Here is a 23,004-nt window from a genome sequence, read left to right on the forward strand (position 1 = left end):
GTCGATTTGTCACTGTTGCACGTTCGCGGTCGAAGGGATACGCCCAGCTTGAGAGCCTGTCCGTCCCTAAGCAGGAGATAGACCTTCCCATCCACTGATTGCGTCTTTCTGGTCCTCAGCCGGTCCCATTGCTCCCCATTGCTCCTCACTGCTCCTCACTGCTCCTCACTCCTGCTCGGCGGGCTTCGACAGGTATCACGTGTGATTCACGTGACTCCCTCCTTGAAGTGTACGCGACCATCACAACATCCTTTGACCCACCCCGGCCCAGGGGGATAGTCAATATGCCCCACCCCTGCTCAGGTCTTCCAACTAATACGGACCTGGAAAAAAGTGTTGTCCGGTGAGACTATATAGGTAGCTAGCGAGGTCGAGTTCCCCGAGGCGATGACAAGATAGCTCCAGGTTCATTAATTTGCACTATTTTTTGCTAATTAATGCAATATAAAATGCAAATATGCAATATGCAATGCTAGTGATGACGCCGAGTCATGCAACCGTGGTCTAATCTAGCGGTGGTAAATGTCCAGACCTCCAACGCCTTGCTAAATGATCAAATGGGCAAACCTAAATGATAGACAGAAAAAAAAGCCCCCCTTCACACTCAACCGAGCGGCGTCAGCTCGCCCCTAAACGGCCGCTGCACGCTGTCGACACACCCGTCTTCAATGCGCCACACGCCATTCGTCTTGTCCGAGTTGAGCTGCACCGGAATGCCCTCGCTTAGAGTATGGAACACGGCGTGGTCTTCGGGGGCGAGGCTGCGGAACAGCAGCGGGCGCCAGACATGTCCCGTGGCGGCCTCGCAGGCCCGCATCTGCCGCTGGGCCTGCTCGATGCGCGTCTTCTCGGCCAGCACGGTGCGCATGTCGCCGGCGGCCATGCCGCTGAGCACGCCGCCCCAGGCGCGGCGCGACTCCCAGGGGTCCTGCGCGTCGACGGGGTCGACGGACATGGGCGCGGTGGCGTTCTCGGGCGCGTCGACGACGTACTTCTCCATCACTTCGCCCGTGCGCGCGTCCTTGGCCGTCCACCCGTCGCTCCATATGCCCGACACCTCGTAGATGCTGCGCTTAGCAGCGTCGTCCTTGCGGAACACGCGCGCCTCGAAGGCGTTGCGCTTGCCGCGGATCAGGCCCTCGCCCGAGAAGCGCACCTCGGCGACGAAGCCCGAGCTCGCCGCGATGGTGTAGGTGCCCGTGATCTCGGGGTACATGCAACCCGAGAGGAAGCCACGAACCTTGACGTCGGGCAGGGGGACCAGGTAGTCCTCGTCGTAGCGGTCGATGTGCAGCACAGCGTGGCCGACCTGGCGGATGTTGACGCTGCCGTTGAAGGTCATCTCGACGCGGGCGTAGCCGTCGGCGCGGATGCCGTTGCCCTTGTCGGCCACGTGCATGGCCGTGATGGGCGGGTGGTGGCTGACCTGCTCGGCCACGATGCTGGTCGACGCCTTGGCCTCGGCGTCGGTCCACGAGGCTAGGAACAGCTCGCCGAGGAAGGCGTTGAGCGGCTTGCGGATGCTGATGCCCGGCGCGCCGGCCACGTAGAGCTGGCTCCGCAGCGACGTCAGGAACCACTTGAGCACGAGCAGGGAGCGCTTCTCGACGTCGGGCTCGAGCGCCGGCGCGGCGAACACGGCCGGCCGCTCCGCCCAGCACTGCCCAGCCTCGACGACCGACGACGGGGCCAGCAGTGACGGTGGCCCTGTGACATTGGAGAGGTCACCTTGCACTGTGGCGAGGAACTGATGAGGTGAAATGCAAGTCAGCCATCTCGAACAGTTTGAGACGGGGTGAGATGGACTGCGTGAAATGGGGAGGTCGGCACACTAAACTTACTTTGACGAGCTCACGCAAACGGGAGGAGACAGATTTGCCGTCCATTTTTGTGGATGACGATGTTCACTGTTAATGCCGGTGAAATGTGAATGATACGGCGTTTGCGGTTGTATTTGGAGCTCGAGGTGGGGGTGGTGCGAATTCACAATCGGCGCCCGCGCGGAGAATGGCGCGGCGAAGCTCTTAAAGGTTATTTAGGAGTGAAAAGGTCAAAAAGGCGATCTAGATCGCTTTGTGATTAGGTGGCGCTTGCTTTTTGCTGAGGCGAGAGCTTTGTTTCACCTTTGTCTCAATGCCAGGATGACGATCAGGGCTTGGCGGGAAATCGGACGAAAAAGTATTTGTGGGCGAATCTGCACGAAGCAAATCCTGGGTACTCTTCAATGCCCTTGTTGTTGGACAAAGGCGCACCCTGTGCTATTTGTTCCATTCACTGGCCGCAATCACAAGCCGATAGCGGTTGTCTGGCTGCACACGGCGTGGCGGCCAAGACCTGTGATACGCTGCCCTTTCCAGAGAGTCGGGACTACAAGACTCCGCGCCACTAACGACACTGATGAAAGGCGGTGCAGCGCTTGCAGGGCAGCGAAAAGCGGGGTGAAAGAGGCCCCCAAGTGGCCAAAGGCCCCAAAGTTCCCCCCGCTAAGCACTTGAGCTAGTTGCACGGCTGCGCGACAGACGGCAATCTTACGCCCCCAAAACTCTCAGTCAATTGGGCGGGTGAGTCTCTGCAGCCTGCAGCAAGTTCTCGGCGACTCAGTCGTCCGCGCCAGGTCGCATCCACGTTGAGTTTCAGGCCGTGGTGAGCGGGGCCCAGCGCCGATCCCACCCACCATTCAAACCGATTCACTCACCGTCCAGTGCCGGAAGGGGCAACGTGCGCCATTTCCTGCGCCACAGCACCCCTTCCCCACAGGGCGACGCGGCGGCAACCACGGGCTCCGAATCGACTCCACCTGGCACCGACACACTTCCGCATCAAGAGCCTTCTTGCGGCCCGCGTGCACACTTTATTTGGAACTTTAAATGGGCTGGAAGGAACTTTGCACTGCCGAACCAGCGCGCTTGCCAACAGGAACAAACTACCTGATTGCGCGTCGCGAGGGAGCCTAGGAAGTTCCCCAGAGCACGTTTTGTTCGGCGCCAGCAAAATTCTAGGTCAGCAAGTCGCCAAATCGTGCGACGGTGCGCCCTGGGGCACGACAAGGCCTGATCGCCGTTGCTCAAGCGCCGCACACCAGTCGCACGCCAGCCGCCACCAATGCACTCAGTCAACTGCCGTGCCGTCTGACGTCAAGCCTGTGGCTGACGTTGGCATCTTCTCGTCTCTCAACTTGAGAAAATGCACGGACTCTGGGCAATCTCGGAGGGTGCCTGGAATCCTTTTTTGGAGCGCTTGGCGCTGAAGTGAGAAATCCGAGCAGTTGGTTCCACGTGAAACACAGGCGACGATCGAAACCCCGTCTTGCTGCCTGCATTGCAATACTCGCGCACCGACTTAAATGGCGCCCGCCCCGGGTAGCTGTTTCTGGAGATTTGATCATCGCAGGATCGCCCAAGATGTGCTCTTGGCGGCGGGCCGGGCCGTTGCAAGCTGCGAGCGAGCTTGCGAGCCTGCGGTCATCGGTCCCTGGGCGCGCTGACTTGCGTCGCACAAGTTCGCGACAGCGAGAAGTCGCACGTGCAGTCCGACATCGTATGGTATGACAGACAGACCATGGCCCATGTTTGCAAGTGTAAACATTTGGAAGACGTTTGAGTCACGTGATATCATCTGATGATGCGTCATGCTGGTTTGCTTATGACTTTTCCCATCCCTATTCGAACTACGGCCCTCAAGTTCACCTATGCTAGAAGGATCTAAACTACGAACCTATGCGTTAGATACGACTTGCTTAGACTCAGACTCGAGCAAAATTCCCCGCTCTAATAGTTTGGTGTTTACGCTGGGTCGATTCATAACTCTGTACGTTGCGCAGGCCGCAGGATCCCTGATTCTATTACGGGACGGCAGGGAGCTTCGCATAAACACCCCAATTTATGTCGCTCTTTGGGTTTGCTCGTTGGTATCTTTGTTCGAGTGCTCCGCAATTAACAAAGTCAAAAACTACAGTCTATTTCCGACGCATCATTTGCTCATAAAGCCCAGTCACTCTGCTGTCCCTCGGCTAAACTGACAGAAATTCCAGGTATCGAGCCTCCCCCCTGTATTATGGACACCTCACTACAATTCTGGTTATCGGCCAGAACAAATCAGACCTTTTCTGTCTCCGGCACGATCTGTATCTCGCTTAATTCGTGCTCCTCGTGGCCCATCTTCCTCGCGACGACCTCCTTGATCCTGGCCGCAAGGCGCGGCTCGTCCTTGGTGGTCCACGGCTTGGGGCCTTCGTTGGAGAAGAGCACCTCGGTCTCCTCGAGCGTCTTGCCGCACGTCTCGAGATAAAGATCCAGAACCAGGCCGCCGCGGCAACGCACAGCACGCCGAAGATGATGAAGACGGCGTACTAGATGCCCGACGTCACCAGGGCCACATCGCCCGTCAGGCCCGCCATCTGCGCAATGTACGTGAGGTAGTATACGATGACGTTTGCGCCGGAGAGTTGCTGTCCGTCGCATCGAGTTAGCAGAGTGCACGCAGTAGCCGGTAGGTTCATGGGAGAGCAACATGCCTGCCATGCCTACACCGGCATGCCGGCCATGGTGCGCCGCCACATACCGTTTTTGAAAAACTTGCGCCACCCGCGGCCAGCCTCGCGCTCGGCGCGCAGCACCGTGACGATCTCCTCCCACTCGGCCGCGACTAGCGGGTCGTCGATGTTGCCACCGGCCTAGATGTTGGCCAGCTGCTGGGTGATGACGAGCTAGCCGCGCTTCTCGGCCTTTGCGATCTCGGCCAGGTACACGGGCACCTGCGACGACGGGACGCCGACGGTGAAGCTGTTGAGCACGCGCCCCGCGATCAGCTGCCCGTAGTTCTAGCAGACACTGCACGGCCGTGCCGACCAGCCAGAACAGGCACGCGAAAAGATGGCGTCCCGCCGCCTGATCCTGTCCGATAGCGGGCCCGCAAACGCCGAGCCCACCACGGACCCCGCCGCCAGCGCAGACCCAATGGCCCCCTGGAACACCCCCGACAGGTTGTCGAAGAATTCGAGGCACTGCTTGGTCACCACGATGGCCGACATGGAGCTAATGTCCAAGCCTGCCAAATTCTATCAGCCCACTTCACGGTAAGGTCTAGTCCAAGTCATGTGAGGCTCACCAAACAGCGCTCTGCCGAGCGTGGCAATCATGGCCACGAGGTGGATATTGTAGATGGTGGGTAATTTGACTCTCTTTCCGTCCGTACAGGGCCGTCTGCTGGTTCTAGCAGACGACTTGGGACACCTCGCGGGTTAGGGCAGGACGAAAGAAACGGCCACACATGCTCCTCTCAGGCGCACCCCTCTTCCCCGGCCACCAAGGTCAGGTGGGCTTGTTGCTATTGCAATTATCCGTAGAGATGTTAGTACCAGCCTGGCAAAGCCGCAAGATCTGCAAGTGGACACCTAATAGGGACGACGAGCATCTAATACTTGAAACTTGCAAGATGATATTCCCGGTTTTTGGTCCAGCCAAGTGCTCATCCTTGCATCCACCCGTCCCCAATTACCAGTTACCTAGGGACCTACCTACATGATGACATCCAACCAGGCCCCCTCTCGGCTCCGAAAGCCCCCAGACCATCATCCGCCAACCTCACCTCTCAACTGGCGTGAACCTGACCTTCACCTCCGGCTTGACGAGGAACCCGTAATGCCGCAGCGCGGCATCCAAGCCGTCGACGCGCTGTCCAGACCCCAGGGCAACGTCGAACGCCCAGAGCACCTTGGCGAGGAACAGCTTGCCCTGCATCCAGGCCAGCTCGCGGCCCATGCACATGCGCGGGCCGAGGCTGAAGGGCACGAAGCCACTGGCGTCGTCGGCGGCGAACCGCGCCTCGTGCAACGCGTGGCCCGGCGCCAGCCACCGCTGCGGCCGGAATGCCAGAGGCTCGTGGAAGTAGCGCGCGCTGCGGAAGCTGGCGAACACGCTCGTCTGCACGTGGGCCTAGTCGCGGTGTTGGTCGCAAGGTCAGCAAAATTGCGTGGCGATTAGGAACGACGGCAGACTGAGCGCGTGGACGTGTGTGAACATACCCCCTTGGGAACGAAATGGCCGTCGACGACGGCGCCGGGGCTGATGCGCGGCAGCCCGGTGCTGTTGCTGTTGAACAAGCGCAGCGATTCCTTGAGGCAGGCGTGCAGGTACGGCAGCGGGGCGACGGCCGTGGCCACGATGTCGGCGCTGCGCGCGAACGCGGCGCGCACCTCGCGCACCAGGGCCGCGTGGCACGCCGGCTCGGCCAGCAGGTGGACCAGCGCGCTGTAGAACCAGTCGGACATGGGCCCGAACTCGGCAAAGGTCAGCTGCACGGCGACGGCGGCGAGGTGCGTGGTGTCGGTGGGCGCCGGGGCCGCGGCGGGGAGCAGGAACTCGAAGAAGTCGGCGTGGTCTGTCTTGGCGCCGCGGTCGGCGATGCGCTGGCGCACCTGGCGCCGCGTCGTGGCTTCGGTGCGCGCAAACAGCAGCAGCTTGGACGCCGGTGCTAGCAGGTACTGCAGCTGGCGCAGCACGGGGCCGAAGCGCTTAAAGACTTGCATGGCCGTGGCGAAGGCGTTGAAGGCTAGCAGCATGTCGAGGCGCGCGTCGTTGCGCATCGCGCGCTGCTGGCCTAGGTCTTCGCTCAACGACATGGCGCCCGCTAGGTCCATGGCCAGCCAGTTGATCCACCGCGCGACGTCGACGCCGGCGGCGACACCCCCCAGCTCCGCCATGCGCGCCACAAAGTAGTCCATGTGCCGGTGGACGAGCGGCTCTAGGGCCCGCACGTTGCGGCTGCTGAAGGCCGGGTGCAGCTGGCGGGCGACGGCGCGGTGGCGCACCGGGTCCTCTTCCCACAAGATGCCGCCCAGGCCCTTGCCCATGTTATTGAAGTCAGTCTTGACCCACGCCTCGAGGCCCTTGTCGTGCGGCCCGTAGATGTCGGCGATGGCCTGCGGGGTCACGAAGACGAGCTCGTTGGGCGCAATGCGCACCACGTCGCCGTACTGGCGCAGCGCATCCTCGACGGCCCACGGGTACCTCCCGCTGAGCCTGGGTTGGTGTTACGGGTCAGGACCGTGTTGCAGCTTGCGCAGGATGGGGGCTGCGGGGGCTCCGGGTTGACTCACCAGTGGTAGCCGTACCAAAGGTCGGACACAGCGGCGAGCCGCGGGCCGGGGAACTTGGAGAGCGGGTGGAAGTACACGAGGTAGGCAGCTCTGGCTGCGCAGAGTAAGGTCTGCAGGCCGGGTTAGATTGGGGCTAGGGGCGTTTTTTGGAATTCGGCCACCAGCCGGACTTACGGCTCCAAGAAACAGCGTGGCCAGCGACTGCGGCTTGGCCACCTCTGACCAGAGGGTTTGCAGGTGGAAATCCATCTTTGGTCTCGTTGTTGGTATGGGCGGGTTGAATGCTGTGGAAGGTCGTCTGACAGCCAACGTGAGTGCTCGAGAGAGGTTGGACGCTGGGCGGTCAGCAGTCAGCACGCTCCAAAGAGGCTAGTCCAGATCGACATTGGGATTGGGCGGCTCATTGAGGTAAGCGCTGCGCGTAGCGCCAACTGCTCATCCTAATCGTATCCGCGGAGTCCGCGAAGGGAGCAAAGATCCTCTACGGATGCCACTATCTTTGCTTGTCGAGCTTGGCATCGTGAGGCTGTGGGTGGGCATTTCTCTGCGCGGAGGAGTAAATCCAAATCCAAAAAACGACCCACAACCCTGAGCTTCAACATCTTGTCTCAACGACTACCCTGTCCTGCTACCCTTCCATCATGTGCTCTAGCCCTGAAGCTAATATCCCATCACGCCCATTACTCCCATTACTCCCATTACGCAATCATAACTCCATCAAACCTGGTATCAATCCATGCCATGCACCTTAACCTCCAAACCCAAAAGGCAATACAACCCACTACTCCTACCGTCCCGCTTTATATCTCCCACAACAGCATGTTATCTACGTCCCAGACCTTTGTGCTCCCATGCATCTTCTCCGTGAGTCGAGCTTTACCGTCCCTCAGGATACCAGCAAACTTGTGCTTGGACCCTAGATTATGGCCGCCAATCACCAACAGGATCTGCTCGAGGGCGTGGCATATCTCCAGCGCCTCTTCATATTTGTCCTGCTTCTCCAGACATCGCACCAGATACCACAGGGTCAAGATACGGTCGGGATGCTCGCCGTCTTCGCCCGTCGTCTCCTGGTACTTCTTCTTCTCCGCGACGGACCGAAGAATCGTCTCGGCCTCGGTGAGTCGCCCTGCATGGGCGAGCGATTGCGCGTAGTACGTCTTGCCCGCCAGCAGCCCAATGTGTGCCTCGTCGAGGTTGCGCTCAGCGATGTCGAGCGCGAGCTTCATCATCCGCATGGCTTCGTCGTGGCGGCCCATTGCAGACTTGATCCTGCCGAGGTGGCACATGGCTAGTAGCGTGTACGGCTGCTCCTTGCCGAGCAGTCGCTTGCGATGGTCCAGCACGTATTCCATCTTGTCGTGGCAGTCCTGCAGGATAAGCTTGTCGGTGTGACCATAGCCCATCATGCGGCTGAGACAGAGGTCTTCGATGAATTCAAGGGCCAATTGGCTCGTGTCGTTGCCATGCAGCTTCCGTAGTCCCTCTAGTGCGTGCACGTGTAGTTCCGCCGACTTATCAAAGTCGAGAAGCCGGCGGTGGACGCGGCCGGCGTTGTTGATGGCCGTCAGCGTCCCGACGTGCAGGTCACCATGCACCCTCTTCATACCGTCAATGGCCTTGACGTGCAGAGCGAGCGCCTCGCTGAAGCGGCCTTGAAGCCAGATGCTCAACCCAAGCTTGTCCGTGACCTCCAACGTCTTGGGATGGTCCGGGCCGAGCCCGTCGTGATAGGTGTTGTAGACGCGACGCAGCAGCTCCGTGGCTTGGTTAGACTGAGTCAGCTGCCACAGCGTGCCGGAGAGAAACATGGTTACTTGGAGGGTGAGCATGTTTTCTTCACCCAAGCGGCTGACGAGAAAATTGCGGATCTGCCATTGAAGCTGCGAGGCTTCCTTGAACAAACCGCACTCGGAGTATACGCGGCTGAAGCGTCCGGCTTCTTGGGCTTGCAACGGCCCAAATTGCATCTCAGCCACGGGCCACCAAGACTTTCTGAGACGCTGGTTTTCCTTGAGGGTGTCTTGAATGATGCTTTGCCAGCGCCGGACGTGCATGATGTGAGGGAGAAGCTTGAGGCGCTTGCTCAGTTCATCGTCTGAGCCGCCGAGAGGGGGCAGGGGGATGCTGCGAGCCAGAACGGTCGTCGCCATCTGACACCAGAGCGCCTGTTCCGACGTGGAAATCTGCGGCCGCTCCCTGATCCATCTGTGCACCAGCGGGTGAATCGAGTACCGCTCCTCCAGCCGGTCCTGCCGAGCGACGAGCGACATACTGATCAACACTCTCATGGCGGCACGCAGGCGGTCCCCGACGTTGGCCTCAAAATCCTCGTCGTCAAGATTGTCCGTGTTCTTCAAGACATCGGGCAGTGGCGGGGGGGTTTCGAGAAACTTGTACACCCGGTACGCTTGTGTAGTAAGCCAGCTGGACAGGGACCCCTTTCTCGCTGCCAGCCTCCGTGACGCTTCCTCGTCCTCCTGGCTTTGAGGCGACTTTTGACGCGCCTTGGCTTCCTTGGTGGGGCCGACCGCGGCAGAAATTAAAGTGTCAAGCCGGATATCATGACAGTGAAAGAAGGAAAACACTTGCAGCAATTGTACGGCATCCTTGTGGTCCTCCTCGTCTTGACGCAGCTCAAGATTTCTGTAGAGGATTTCATACGTGGAGAAGACGTTCATGCTGGCGTCGTCCTCTTGTCTGCGGCGGCGATTTCTCGACGAGCTCCGGTCGCGGCGACTGTGCCACTGTCGGCGAATGAGCTTGATGCTTCTCTCGTAGTACTCAAGGTAGCCGTTCCACGAACAAAGATTGTGGAGAACAGCTTTGCCCGCGTGGACTATAGCCAGGGGCAAGTATCCGAGAGCGGTGCAGATGGCGCTTGCGGTATCCTGGACTGACGTGTCCCACGGCCTGGGCTCCTCGGCAACCTTGAGGATGAGCTCATTTGCTTCCTCGACGTTCATGTCCTTGAGTTCGAGAAACCTCTCTCCAGAAGTGCCGTACGACTTATGAGCCGGGTTCCGAGACGTGACAAGGATGCAGCCTTTGGTGCCAGAGGGCAGCAAGTCGTCCAGGGCCGTCTCGCTGTCAGCGTTATCGACGACTAAAAGCCAGGGAACGCTCCTGGTTGCAAGCCAGTGTTGGGCCGCCTTTTCGTTGTGGTCGACCCCTCCGATCTTTGCAATTTCCGCGTAGCTCCCTGCCGCGCTCTTGCGGGTGCTGGCGTCAACGAAGAAGACGCCCCAGAACTTTTGCGCGTTGTCTTGGGCGTACTTGAGCGCCAGCTCCGTCTTGCCCGAGCCTCCCAGGCCGTAGACGACGAACCGTCTCTGGGTTTGGGAGAGTGGCTGCTCAAAGGCAGCCGTGATCTTGGACATCTGCTGCTCGCGGCCGGTGTAGAAGGACTGGACGGATCTGCGCACGACAAAATGCTTGTTTAGCGAGACAGGCACGTGGAATGACACGCCCGTGGCGTCGGCGACAGCGTTGCGCAAGTCGGTCACGCCCTGGCCGTTGTAGGCCTGCAGCTTGGGGCCGAGCGCGGCAATTTGATAGGTGAGCTCCGACGACAGGGTCTGCGCCTCCGAGTTGTTGGAGAGGTTGCCGTTGTCATCGACCTCGTCCTTGTGCTGCATCAGCTCGATGGCGGAGATGAGGGTGTGGAGAGTCTCTGCGTGGAGCTTCAGGACGAGAAAGGTGTCTTCGTACCAGGCCCTGTGGCCGAGGACCTCTCTGTGGACCTGGCGGTAGCCGTTTTTCGCGTCTCTGTCGTGGGTAAGGTCCTTTAGATGGGACTGAAGGCTCTCGATGGCGTACGAGCACTCCTGCGTGACAGCAGCGACGCTGCGCCAGAGTTTGTGAAGATACAGAAGGTCGGCTTGCGGGGCCGTGGCGACGGCCCCTCGTCTCCTGCGGCCGCGCATGGCCATGTCGTCGAGTTCTGAGGCGGCATTTTGAACGTCTTTGAGCTGGTTGACGAGTTCGGTCCCCTTGGGTTCAGGCGAGTGGTTGAGCCAGTCGAGAGAGAGGAGGGCGCCTTCGGTGAGCCTCAACAGATTGGTCGTCCCAAAGCTCGGCGAGAAGGGGTCGTCCATGTTGGCCGGCGGTCGGGACGGAAGGATATTTGTTGTCGGCAATTACAGATCCACCAGGCCCCCACCGAAGTCTCCGCGGCAAAGCGCGACCAGGAGCAGGACAGGTTCATGGAAAAACGAGAGAAGAAAGAAGAAAAAAATGCGATGCGATGCGATCTCGGGTCAAGCAAGATCCACGTATGCAGTGTGCAGTGCGCAGTGCAGACAGGCGCGTGGGACGGCTGGGCAGGTGCTTGCCTGGGACGGCCAGACACCAAGTGGTATGGGCCTTGGTCATTGGCAGGTATGGGAGTGGTTTCAAGATGGGAAGGGTGGACGACGACGGTTATTTTTGGGGGCAGGCAAGGCAGTAAGGCACATGCGGGGTCCGGCGTAGTCGGGGCGGGGGAATGCCTGCCCGATGAGGTGCGTCACCCTGGCTCCAGGGTAGCACTTGCCACTGCCCCAGCCCTCCAGGGTAGCACTTGCCGCTGCCCCAGCCTCGATTGTCGCAGGCTTGCAGCTGGATTACACATCGCAGCAGACGAACAGCCTATAGAAGACGCCACGTGTTTGCAACTCTGCAGCTCTGGTGCCGCGGGAGTCTCGCTGCACAGTGTATTCGCGTCTCCAGCACGCCCAGCTGTTTCATACGCTGCTCTGGCGAACGAAAGAGATTGCGAGATGCGGTTGGATTACAGTGCTTTAGACGCCGTTAGTGTTCCGTCAACAGCGGCAGCATGGGCGTTCCCATTGGCTCGTAGGCAATTCCCAAGGCGGCCGCTGAAGGCTCTCGCCCTCGAACCCCGGTCAGAACCTTCCAGTGGTTCGGGTACACGACCCCAGGCTAGCTTGCGCTTTGTTGGTTGCCTAAACTCGACACCCCACATGAATGCACGCACCCTCTCTCACCCCTTTCCGCCCTCAATCTCGGGTAGCTTGGCTCTTTGGGAAACCGTAATTGCCCTCCACCTGCCCCGCGGGCCGCTCACCAATCTCGCACTAATAAGACCCATATCGGCAAGAAAGGGACACAAAGACGGAAGCGAACGAAGAAAGGCGCGACTGCAGCAAATATGACAGCCCCGTCGCCGCCGGCTTCTGCCGCTTCCAATTGGCGATATTCTAGTCCTGGCGCCTTCATCAGCCTGAGGCTCGTCCTTGTGACTGTTGCCCTGGGGGTTTTCATCAACTTCTACCTCGGAAGGCGACGACAAACAAGGGTTTTTAAGGCCCAGCCCCAGCACACAATGCGGCAATAGTGGCTAACTGCGGCCAGCTCGACGAGGCCTACGGCGCACAGCACGGCTGCAAGCCCGTGGTCCCACGGGTGCCCTACAAGTGGCCGCTGGCAATCGATCTGTTCAAGATCCAGTACGACGCGCTGCGGTCCGGCCACACGCTCGAGGCGTTTAGCAAGTACATCAACATCGAGGGCACCATCAAGTTCGAGGTGTTCGGCGGGTCCGGGCTCATCATCAACGACCCCAAGAACATCGAGGCCATCCTGTCGACCCACTTTGAGGACTACGGCCTGGGCTCGCGCCGCATCGGCGCCCTGCCCCTGCTCGGCGAAGGCATCTTCACCCAGGACGGCACCGCGTGGCAGCATTCGCGCGAGCTGATCCGCCGCCAGTTTGTGCGCGTGCAGAAGCAGAACCTGCGCGACTTCACCACCCACGTCGACGAGCTAGTCTCGGCCCTGGCCGACTCCGCCGTCGACAGCGCCACCGTCGTCAATATGCAGCCCTACTTCACCGAGTTCACCCTCGGCACCACCACCCAGCTCCTCTTTGGCGAGCCGCACAGCGTCCTGCCCAAGGCCGACCGCGACGCCCTGCGCGAGAGCTTCGACTATGCCAGCCAAATTTTCGGGATCCGCCTGCGCCTGGCAGATCTTGCACCGCTCTACAACCCGCCCAGATTCAAGAAGGCCTGCAAGACCGTCCGGGACTGGGCCACCTTCTTCTCCGACAAGGCCATGCGGTACAAGGACACCTTTGGCGAGGAAAAAGCCTCTGACAAGTACTCGTTCCTCATCGACCTCTGGCGCGAGATGCGCGACGAGGAGCTGGTCAGAGACCAGCTGCTCCACATCTTGATTGCCGGACGTGACACGACGGCTGCCACAATTGGCTGGACCTTGTAAGCCAACATGACAAGGCCTGGCTTATCCGATTTTCACTAACCATCCCGTCTTAGCTTCCATCTGGTTCGCAATCCCGACATTCTCGCCCGGCTCCAGAAGGAAGTAGCCGATGTTCCTCGAGACGAGCACGTCACTCGCGAAATGATTGCGAGGCTGCCCTATCTCCGCTGCTGTCTCAACGAAAGTGGGTCTTTCTTCTCGCACAGCCCGATGCCATCTTCAGTCGTCAGCAGAAACTAACGACGTGCCGGCGGCAACAGCACTGAGACTGTACCCCCAGCTAGCAGTCAACGTCCGCTTTGCCGTCAAGACGACCATCCTGCCCCAGGGAGGCGGGCCCGATGGCCGGTCCCCAGTCCTGATTCCTAGAGGCACTGGCGTGGGCTGGTCTACGTACCACCTGCACCGGCTCGAGTCCATCTACGGGAGAGACGCCCGGGTGTACCGGCCCGAGAGATGGGAGGACGGGGAGCTGATCAAGAAGGCGGGCCTGGGCGGCTACGTCGACTTCAACGCCGGTCCGCGGATCTGCCTGGGGAGTAAGCTGTTTCGCTGCCGTTCCCCTGTCGTTCTGGCTGTGCTAATTCTTTCTGTCTGCTTGCAGAGAACTTTGCGCTCATGGAGATCAGCTACGCCATCATCCGCATCCTGCAGGCTTTCCCCAACATACGACTCCCGCCCGGCGAGCAGAATTTGCCGGTCGGAGAGGAGCTGCAGGACCTGTCTATTATTCTGTTTCCAGGCGAGGGCGTGAAGGTCCAGTTGAAGTAGCTTCTTGTCCTTATCGTTCATTGGAACTGGATAAAATGCTGTTTAGACTTGTAACCTAGACAGGGCAATCAGGAGTGGCTTTGAAACGAATCCTATCCGTAACTGTTTTAAGGCTTGGCTGGACGCAAGTCACGCAACCGCTGGGATCAACAGAGCCAAGAAATCTCGGGAATGCTGGGAGCGTGTCCCGCGGGTCTCGCGGGTGCCGCAAGCAACAGATCGGCATCCGAAACAGACGAGGCTCTGATCATGGTTGACAACCCCCTACATGTTCACGCTGTGCATGTACAGTACAGTACCAGACGCCGCGCAGAAGGTAAACGCACCACTTACAGCCCGCCCTGCATCATACAGCCCGCCCCGCACCATATAGCCCGCCCCGCACCACCACAGCAGGGCCTTCGTCACTCTTGTGCCTGTCTCGATTGGGTAGTGCAAATACGAGTTGGGTTTAGGCAGCCATCCGTCTTCTGCACTGCCCTCGAACCAGCATGTGATTCGGTGGGGAAACTTGGGTCTCTTATCGTTTTGTTACCAATAGATATGCGCTAGAAATATCCGTAATCAGTGAGAGATTAGGTTTATTGCCCAGCATCTGCCGCTGATCAACCATTTCAGCTCCTAGAGCCCACAGTCCCACCACCAAAGGAGACGGTTGTCGCCGAGCGAGTCACACACAGCGGCACCAGCAGCCATGGCGGCCGCGGCGCCCCAAACCCCCAACCCCGACCCCAGCGTCTTCGAGTACCCGCCGCTGCCGGAGGGCGTGGACGCGATCCGCGTGCTCACGGTCGAGCCGGGCGGCTTCGCCGACCACGTGGTCTGCGGGCTCGTGCCGGTCGCCTTCTCGGCCAAGCCGCGGTACACGGCGCTATCGTACACGTGGCAGGATCCCTATCCGCACTGGGAGAACGAGAGCGAAAAGACGCTCCCTCCCAGCCCGGCGGCCATCGTGCTCAACGGGCGGCCGTTCGCGGTACAGCCCAACCTGTTCCTAGCGCTGGTACACCTGCGGTCGCCGAAGCACGCGCTGGCGCTGTGGGTTGACGCCGTGTGCATCAACCAGGCCGACCCCGAGGAGCGCGACTGCCAGGTGGCCATCATGTCCTTCATCTACACGCGCGCGCTGCTCGTCGCCGTGTGGCTCGGCCCCAAGGTCCACGGCGCGCAGACGGACCAGCTGCGCCGCATGCACACCGACTGGAAGATGGGCGAGGCGCGCCTGCTGGCCGCGTCCATCCACGACACCGACAAGCAGCTGCTGCACTACTCGGCCGAGCCCGACGCCGCGACCGCCGACCGCATCGCCGCCAGCGCCTACTGGACGCGCCTATGGATCGTGCAGGAGCTGTGCTTGCCGCAGCGGCTGGTATTCGTGTACGGGGCCGTGCTGTGGCGGTACGAGGACCTGGCGCGCTGGGACGTGGTGCGCGAGGCCCGCAATGCTGACCCCTCGGGCACATGCGCGAAGACACAGCACAGCAGTGTCGGTGCCGGCCTCGCCGCCATCGTCCAGCTCATCGCCACGCGCGACGCGCGCCACTCGGACCGCCTGCGCCTCGAGCGCCTCGTCGAGCGCTTCGCGCGCAGCCGCTGCTCCGAGCTGCGTGACCGCGTCTACAGCCTGCTCGGCTTGGCGACTGACGTGTACACGTTCCCGCGCGAGCGTGACGAGAGGGAAAGCGATAGCCGTGGCCAGCTGCCGGCCCGGCGCGGCAGTGGCTACTTCCCCGTGCGCTACGCGTGCGCGCTGTACGAACTGTGGGTCGACGTGGTGCGCTTCGCCTACTTCGGCGCGCGCGCCATCGACGCCGCCGAGTGGTGCACGCCCGCGTTTCTGCTCAAGCTGCCTACTACGTCCCTAGACGTGGACAAAACCCGATCGTACAAGCAGCAGTGGATCGACGAGCGACGTGTCAGCGTCGTGCGCACCGCGGGCGTGGTGCAGGCTGCGCTGGACCAGCGGGTCGCAGACGAGGAACCAACACCGCCGTCGTCGTCGTCGTCGTCCCCGTCAGACTCAGACTCGGATTCCGAGTCCCAGTCCGCAGGCAGCACAGGCGGCGTCATCCGCGCGTACGGCTACCTGGCAGGGCGAATCGTGCAGATGGGGCCAGCGTACGGCGCGTGGGTGGGCTCGTTCCGGGCGCACCAGGACTGGGTGGGTGCGTGGGAGGACCACGCCGGCTACGACACGCCGCCGCAGCTCGAGCGGCTGCACCGCATCCACGACCGCTACGCTGCCCGGCTCATGGCTTACGGCGCTGCGGACCTGGCACGCGTTGCTGTCATGCGCCGTAGCGGTGTTGTTGCGTGGAAGCTTGATAGGACGCACCAGGTCGATCCGGACGGGAAGCCGAGATTTGATGCGGATGATGGTGGGGAGAATGGTGATGGGTACCGTGCGGTGTTTGACAGGACGTGGGGGTCGGAGGCACCCGATATGAAGGCCAGGGTTGGTAACATACTTGGAAAGGGGATGTCGAAGCTTCCCCCCTCCCAAGACGACGACGAGCCCCGCCTGTTCCTCGGCACGGGGTGCGCCATAGGGCTGGTGCCGGCGCTGGCCCAGGTCGGGGACTGCATAGTGCGGTTCTGGAACTGCGACGCTGCGATCTTGATGCGCCCGGTTGCCGCGCCGAAGGACGACGCGGATGCGAGCGCGCCGGCCACTGCCAAAGCACAAGACCTGTCCCCAGCCCCGCCGACGGCGTTCATGCTGCTGGGAAGGGCGGACGTGGCCGAGGTGGTCGACCGCACGGCCACGCCGGGGTTCGATCCGCATGCAGAGCAGATGCTGCGGGGCGGCACGCCGGACGACGGGACGGCGGATCTGGGCGCCGTCTGCGTTGATTTGGATCTGCTTACTCTGCAGAAGATCACGGCGCATATCAACACGTAGATGTTGGTTCTGGCCTTGGTTATTATCAGCACTGCATACTATGAATGTGTGTTTCTAATTTGATTTGTGATGTATTGATTTGTGATGTATTGATTTGTGATGTATCGATTTGTGATGTATTGATTTGTGATCTAATTGTTAATTAGACATGTACAGTATTGATACAGTATTGGTGCAACCTGTCTACCTGTTCAAGAACATCCCAACCGCATGGAAAATATGACAACGTCCCATAAACATCCCTCGCCTTATTTGCGAGATGTGGGAACTTTATCGTGGGGCCTTGATGTTGGCCGCTGTTTAGTGTCCACGGAGTGTCTTGCCTTGCGTTGAGCTTTAATTATGGTTTCTCTTAGAAGCCAAAAGCATGCAAAAGCAGTCAAAAATCAGGGTGTTCCAATTGTGTATTGTGTTGTGTTCTAGGAAGGAAAAACCGGCCTGCCCCTACAGGCCCGGGGACCAATTTGACCCGGTAAAACCGCGGTCTAATTAGGTGCCCTGTGCGGGCCCTGCCCGGGCACCCTAGACCATGCCGAAAGTAGTAAGGCCTTTCTGACAGTTTCTCCCACTTCCCTCGCGATTTACCCCAAATCGAGCGCCAACGTCTGCTGCAGGCACAGATCGGGCCCGATATGCGGATGCACGATGCACGCCACTCGAGAGCCCAGAGCTCGGCCAGCTTCAACCCGACTGTCAGCTTCGCGGCTCCGTAGAATCGGAATAGCACAGGGATGTCTTTGCCTCTGCTGGCGTCTTCGGCGGGACGCGTTGATCTCGTCTTGTTTGCGGTTTGGAGTTTAGAGGGTTATTTGTCCTGAAAGGGTTGCACTGGTGTAGCATTGCATCACCGCCCTTTCTTCAGCGCCCTTTCTTCAGCGCCCTTTCTTCAGCGCCCTTTCTTCAGCACCCAGCTGCCATGCGAAAGCGTAACGCCACCAAATGTGCTGCGGCTTTTTGGTGCTCAACGACGTCCCGTGGGCTTCGTCTTCGACCAAGTATGGCGCTGTCTTTACTAGACACCCGATAACAGCTCTTCAGCTATGTGCTAGATATTCATCTTTGTCAATTTGACCTCCTTGTCTCACGTGCAGAAACCGCGACCACTCACCTTCAGGCCAAACGGCTTGACCAACTTGCCGATCTGGTCGATGAGGACATCGGTGTGCGGGCGGAGTGCCACCGGGATATTGCCAGTCGCGGTCTGGCTATTGAAGGCGTAGACGAGCCTCGCTACCGGGCCACCCTTGGCGCAGTAGTCTTTGTCGAGGGGTGAGGCCTTGATCTGCCCCAGGATGGCCTCGCAAATGGCCACGTCGGCGTTGAAAGTCGAGCCACTCCACTCGTCAAATAGCTTCTGGATATCTAGCGAGCGGAGAAAATCTCTGATGGTCCGGTGGGCGAAGTCAACTCGCAAGTCGAACATGATACTCGACGAGAGCGAGCTGCTCGGCTTGTTGGTGTCGTACATTTGGGCTTCGAGGAGTCCCTTGCAGCACGCGTTCAGCCTCTTCTTCATTTGTCTCATTCGAATGTTAGTCCTCTGTACCGACCACGTTTCGGCCGGGGATGCGACGACGGCGTCCGGGTCGTCTTGGTCAACGAACCAGTAGCAAACCAGCGGCAACAATTCGACCGAGGTCAAGGTGACTTGGAAGAACCGTGCTGTCCTCTGCCGGTAGAAGGGGTCAACCGAAAACAGCTCCCTCTCGAAAAACTCATACAGGTCCGTCGGAAACGTGTCAAGCCTCCTGCGCAGGTCTGCTACACTGTCGGCGTTGGTGACGCCCTGAAGCAGAGAGTTTACGACCAGTCGAACCCATAAGAAAACGCCGTTGGCGCGGTTGGTAATCTCTTGGATTAAGTCAACACATGACTCGTCGTCTTCCTTCATCTCCTGGAAGTTGGCGTCCTTTTCGAGAGTGTCTCGGACAAACAGCTTTATGTCGTCCCGGGTTAAATCCTGCACCCGCAGCTGCCGGAGGGCATTCCCGCCGAAGGCCTTTTCGAACTCGTTCCACGGCCGGCTGGAGACGCAGATCTTGACCTGTTGCGAGGAACCGAGCAGGCTTACGAGTTGAATGATATCGTCTGGCGTTCCTTCATACTCGTCGAGACCGTCAATGAAGAAGCAGAGTTTGAACGTCGGCTGTGTCTTGGTGTGCTCGAAGATGTTCTGAATGGCCTGAACGAGTTCCGCAACTTCCAAGCCAACCTTTCTCGACTCGTCCGTCAGTACAGCTCCGCTAGCGGTGTACTCTTGCCACTGCTCGGGATATGCGACCGAGATGAGATTCGGACACTGTCGAAGGATCTCGTACAGGAGCTGGCGTAGCAGGCCAGCCTGGGACTTTTGCAGAGAGCTTCGCCCTGCATTCCAGAAGAAAAAACTCGCAAAGACCAACTGGAGCCGTTCGCCTTTCTGACAAGTCGCCGGCACCCAGTGCAAAAGCCGTTCCCGGATGGCAGGAAGCTCACAGAGGTATTTCATCAGGGTTGACTTCCCGGAACCAAGCTTCCCAGAAACCCAGTACACAGCGGTGGGAGACTCGAGCCATTCAAAAAACGAGCCAGATCCAGGCGAGGCACTAAATGAAGCTGGCTCGTGAATCCAGGTAAATGTCCCCTCGTGGGCTTTTGTGACTGTGATATATCTGTAGTCCATTGTATCAAACCGCAGACAGCTCAAGATGGCCTGCTCGGCTGAGAATTTGGCACCCTTTTCAGAGCCAATTGCCAGCTGCGCCACGATGGCGTCAATGTCAAGCTTGGCGCTTTGCTGCGATAGCTGCCTGAAAATGTCGCCGAGGTGGATCCTAAGGTCCCGAATTTCGTCGGATCTTTTGGCATCCAGCCTCACGCTGGTAGTCTGGAGCGTCCCCAACTCTATGATGACGTTGGACTGCTTCTCGAGGATGGTCTGAAAGTTCATCTGGCTTCCGAGTCTGTCGAGCCGCTGCTGCAGTCTGTCGATAGCATCCTTCCTTTTGATGCCCTTGAGGGCCTGACGGAAGCTCTGCCATGCTTTGTGCCGACCCTGGGTCTTGATGCTCTGCAGCTCCACAACTAGCTCATCAGCTACCTCCTGACATTGCCGGCCCAGTGCCCGGAGGATTTGGTCATCTTGGGGGAGGGTGGACTCGTCTGGGGCTGGCGGGAGCGCGAACTTGGCAGCTCGGCGCTTGACATCTTGGGCCAACAGCTCAGACTCGAAATTCTCGCCACTTGTCCCGCTGGATGATTTGTACAGGCCGTGTGCCGATGAGACGAGCTCGCGAGAAAATGCGATAAATGAGAGGATGTTGCTCGCGAGACTGATAGCTGTTATGGCGTCCATGGTTGTCGCTGCCGTTGTCCTACTATCAGACGCCCTAGCCTCTTTTCATCTGAAAATCCGAATGCCTACTACCCGGGCTGGCTGGACGAGTTACGTCAAGGATTGTGCGGGGTTTTTCTCTTTAGGAAGTGTGTGGCAGTCAAGTTTGGTTAACCGCCCACACTAACCTGATCCGCCGTCGTACATGCAGGAATATCGCACAGCATGGGTTTATGCGCCACACCCATGTCTTTGCAGAGTTAGGGCACCGACGGCTGGGTCGTTTGGAAGATGAACTCTAAATATATATTGCCTCCAAACCCCTTACACATTGAGTTGGACGGGCCAAGTCCCTACCATCCCAGCGAAGAGGCCAGGGCTGAGTACCTCATCATTTCGAAAACTCACCAAAGGCAGTAATGACCCTGAAGGCTCTGTGCGTAGAGAGGTCGCATTGGGGTTAAATGTAGTTGGGCGGTGGCATTATTTCCAGTAGTCACGTATTACCTATAAAGACATTTATTTAGATTTACAAAGAATATGATTATGGAGGCAAAGTCCTGATATCGAAGTTATTTTACCCGTTCAGCGAATGGCTTCTGCGAGAGGAAATCGCACCTGTTTCTTGGTAGCTGGTTTGGTCCGCGTGCCCTGCAGGTAGGTATAGTTCTAGTAACAGAGTGACATGGTCTGACAGAACGCCCCGCTGCCACTTCTATTCGTACAAGAGGGTATTGTCCGCCCGCTCTATGAAGCTTTTTAACAACGTCGCGTCCTCACCTTCCAACGTTGAGAGCTTCAGCAGTCAACCGCGCCGGTTACAAAACGCACGACTTGATCATGTACGATGACCTGGCCATGAATGACCTCAAATCGGATTCACTGAAGAGAATCTAGGTACCTAGTCATAATATTAATCAGAGTTAGAAGACTTAATTTATCGGAATACAACCGCCGTAGGACCAACTAATTACCACAAAGTGTTGCGTCAGTCTAGTCACAATATTTTCCACGTTCACATGTAAATATTTGCTTCTGGATAAAGCGACAACTACCGGATCCGGATTGAGGCAACGGAAACAAAAAAAAGAAACCATTTAGAGCCTACAAGGTAGCGCTCACGTCTACTGGGGTGCAACTGTCGTAGCCCCGTGGCACAAGAGACTGAGCTCGGACTCCTCCCTACCATCCAACCCACGTTCATAATTGCCTTACATACTGATCGAGGGAGATGCTAGGTAAATATAATATTTCATATCAGTCGTGCACATGGTACACAACCACAAAGCCGACAGAGTTGCCGTCCCTTCTCGCAATCACATTACCATCGCCACTGTGCTTACCCAGGCTCACTTGAACCAGCCCTGACCTGAGTCAGCTCCGGATAATTAACGTTGCCCGAAAGCTACCTCGTATAGCCATCCCTCGTCACCTCACGTTTTTTGCTGACTGCGCCAAACCTATATAATTAGTTTTTTGATTACCCAACGGGATTGTCGACCGCGGCCCATACGCATGCGGCAGGATTACTACAAGCAGACACGTCGTGGCGAGACCCTCTCCAAGTGCAACGTCGTATTCACACCCTCGCGACTCCGGGTTCCGGAAGCCGACAATACCTTGAAAATTCTCCATATTAGAAAGCCATCTGACGTCAAGTTACCAAGAATCTCAGTTGTCTTGTCAACGTGCTGCGTGATCATGGGCATAGCCGGGATCTTACGAGCTCTAGGTAGTCGCGAAGCGCGACGGCTGGATACGAAAGGCACAGAACACGTCGTATTGACTGCAACTTTAATGGATCGAAAACGTGGCGCAGCATCTCGAGACTTGGATATATAAACCGGCAATTGTCTCTGGTTATCGAGAGTATCGAAACTGCTTCACCGCCACCACAGCATCATTCGATCATCATCGCAGCTCAACAAAGCCTTTCGCCATTGCATTTACACCCGCTCAGCTGCCCCTGTCTCTTCAAACACCCTCAAAATGAAGTCCTTCGCCATCCTCGCCGCGGCCCTCCTGGGTTCTGCCGTGTCTGCCGCCCCGGTCGAGCCGCGTGTCGTCGCGCAGGAGTTTGACGTGACCGGGTTCAGCGCCGGCTGCGTCCCGCACGGCACCCAATGCTCGCACGTCTGACCCAGCCCAGTTCTCTCACCCAACAACACCTTCCACTCCCCATCCAGAACACTAACCGACTAGCCCCCTGCAGAATCGGCTTCCAGGTCGCCAGCAACGAGACGCCGTTCCCGACGACGTGCACCTTCACGGGCGCGCCGCTGGGCGTCGGCTCGCTGCCCGACGTCGGCTTCACGGCGTGCGCGGACCCGTCCGTTGCCTGGTCGTTCCGCGCCGTGCCCGTCGGGTCCGGCGCCGCCCCCTTTTACGAGCTCGCCCTCGCCACGGCCGAGCAGAGCCTTGCGGCTGCCAAGTTCTTCCCCGCGTCCGACTTCCCGATTGTCAACGACGGCTCGTCGTTCCACCAGACTTACACGGGCGCTGGCAGCTTTGTTGTTGCTTAATTCCATGTTGAAGCCATTTGAGGCTGGCAGCTGGGTTATGGGGCTGACGGTATGTCGAGACGGGATGGGTTACGAGCGATAAAGAAACATGTGGAATGAGGTACCTTGGTTAAGGGAGGAATGCAATATCGTGTTACCTTGATCTGCGTTTGTTGTGGTCTATTATCTGCCTTTG

General features: G+C 58.8%; 9 protein-coding genes across 9 annotated transcripts; 3 read left to right on the forward strand and 6 right to left on the reverse strand.

Moving 5' to 3' along the window:
* Positions 1-357: 357 nt before the first annotated feature.
* Positions 358-2,345, reverse strand: B0T26DRAFT_714411 (uncharacterized protein). Its single transcript, XM_060442188.1, has 2 exons — positions 1,842-2,345; positions 358-1,747 (listed from the first exon to the last, which is right to left on the reverse strand). The coding sequence occupies exons 1-2, from the start codon at positions 1,884-1,886 to the stop codon at positions 605-607; spliced, it is 1,188 nt and encodes a 395-aa protein (XP_060293793.1). The 5' UTR covers positions 1,887-2,345; the 3' UTR covers positions 358-604.
* A 1,749-nt stretch (positions 2,346-4,094) lies between these two features.
* Positions 4,095-5,137, reverse strand: B0T26DRAFT_752705 (uncharacterized protein; the record flags this gene model as incomplete). Its single annotated transcript, XM_060445556.1, has 6 exons — positions 4,095-4,277; positions 4,367-4,447; positions 4,529-4,672; positions 4,754-4,819; positions 4,928-5,046; positions 5,107-5,137. 6 exons carry the CDS (start codon positions 5,135-5,137, stop codon positions 4,095-4,097), a joined length of 624 nt encoding a protein of 207 aa, XP_060293794.1.
* Positions 5,138-5,582: 445 nt separating this feature from the next.
* B0T26DRAFT_752706 (cytochrome P450) lies at positions 5,583-7,345 on the reverse strand (the record flags this gene model as incomplete). The annotated part of the gene is made up of 4 exons (XM_060445557.1): positions 5,583-5,933; positions 6,023-7,019; positions 7,097-7,206; positions 7,271-7,345. 4 exons carry the CDS (start codon positions 7,343-7,345, stop codon positions 5,583-5,585), a joined length of 1,533 nt encoding a protein of 510 aa, XP_060293795.1.
* A 551-nt stretch (positions 7,346-7,896) lies between these two features.
* On the reverse strand, positions 7,897-9,153 carry B0T26DRAFT_650735 (uncharacterized protein; the record flags this gene model as incomplete). Its single annotated transcript, XM_060438209.1, has 1 exon — positions 7,897-9,153. One exon carries the CDS (start codon positions 9,151-9,153, stop codon positions 7,897-7,899), a length of 1,257 nt encoding a protein of 418 aa, XP_060293796.1.
* On the reverse strand, positions 9,142-10,734 carry B0T26DRAFT_649198 (P-loop containing nucleoside triphosphate hydrolase protein; the record flags this gene model as incomplete). The annotated part of the gene is made up of 1 exon (XM_060438063.1): positions 9,142-10,734. A coding segment is annotated over one exon (1,593 nt), but the record flags the coding sequence as incomplete, so codon positions are not given.
* Positions 10,735-12,248: 1,514 nt separating this feature from the next.
* Positions 12,249-14,092, forward strand: B0T26DRAFT_676930 (cytochrome P450; the record flags this gene model as incomplete). Its single annotated transcript, XM_060440033.1, has 5 exons — positions 12,249-12,395; positions 12,452-13,317; positions 13,375-13,505; positions 13,582-13,860; positions 13,926-14,092. 5 exons carry the CDS (start codon positions 12,249-12,251, stop codon positions 14,090-14,092), a joined length of 1,590 nt encoding a protein of 529 aa, XP_060293798.1.
* A 694-nt stretch (positions 14,093-14,786) lies between these two features.
* On the forward strand, positions 14,787-15,692 carry B0T26DRAFT_650126 (heterokaryon incompatibility protein-domain-containing protein; the record flags this gene model as incomplete). Its single annotated transcript, XM_060438154.1, has 1 exon — positions 14,787-15,692. A coding segment is annotated over one exon (906 nt), but the record flags the coding sequence as incomplete, so codon positions are not given.
* Positions 15,693-17,875: 2,183 nt separating this feature from the next.
* On the reverse strand, positions 17,876-19,686 carry B0T26DRAFT_714426 (uncharacterized protein). Its single transcript, XM_060442189.1, has 2 exons — positions 18,103-19,686; positions 17,876-18,039 (listed from the first exon to the last, which is right to left on the reverse strand). Exons 1-2 carry the CDS (start codon positions 19,654-19,656, stop codon positions 18,007-18,009), a joined length of 1,587 nt encoding a protein of 528 aa, XP_060293800.1. The 5' UTR covers positions 19,657-19,686; the 3' UTR covers positions 17,876-18,006.
* Positions 19,687-22,296: 2,610 nt separating this feature from the next.
* On the forward strand, positions 22,297-22,829 carry B0T26DRAFT_741600 (uncharacterized protein; the record flags this gene model as incomplete). The annotated part of the gene is made up of 2 exons (XM_060443991.1): positions 22,297-22,436; positions 22,520-22,829. 2 exons carry the CDS (start codon positions 22,297-22,299, stop codon positions 22,827-22,829), a joined length of 450 nt encoding a protein of 149 aa, XP_060293801.1.
* Positions 22,830-23,004: the final 175 nt, after the last annotated feature.

This window comes from Lasiosphaeria miniovina, assembly GCF_030549165.1.
Source record: "Lasiosphaeria miniovina strain SMH2392-1A chromosome Unknown B0T26scaffold_5, whole genome shotgun sequence".
NCBI classification, from domain to species: Eukaryota; Fungi; Ascomycota; class Sordariomycetes; order Sordariales; family Lasiosphaeriaceae; genus Lasiosphaeria; species Lasiosphaeria miniovina.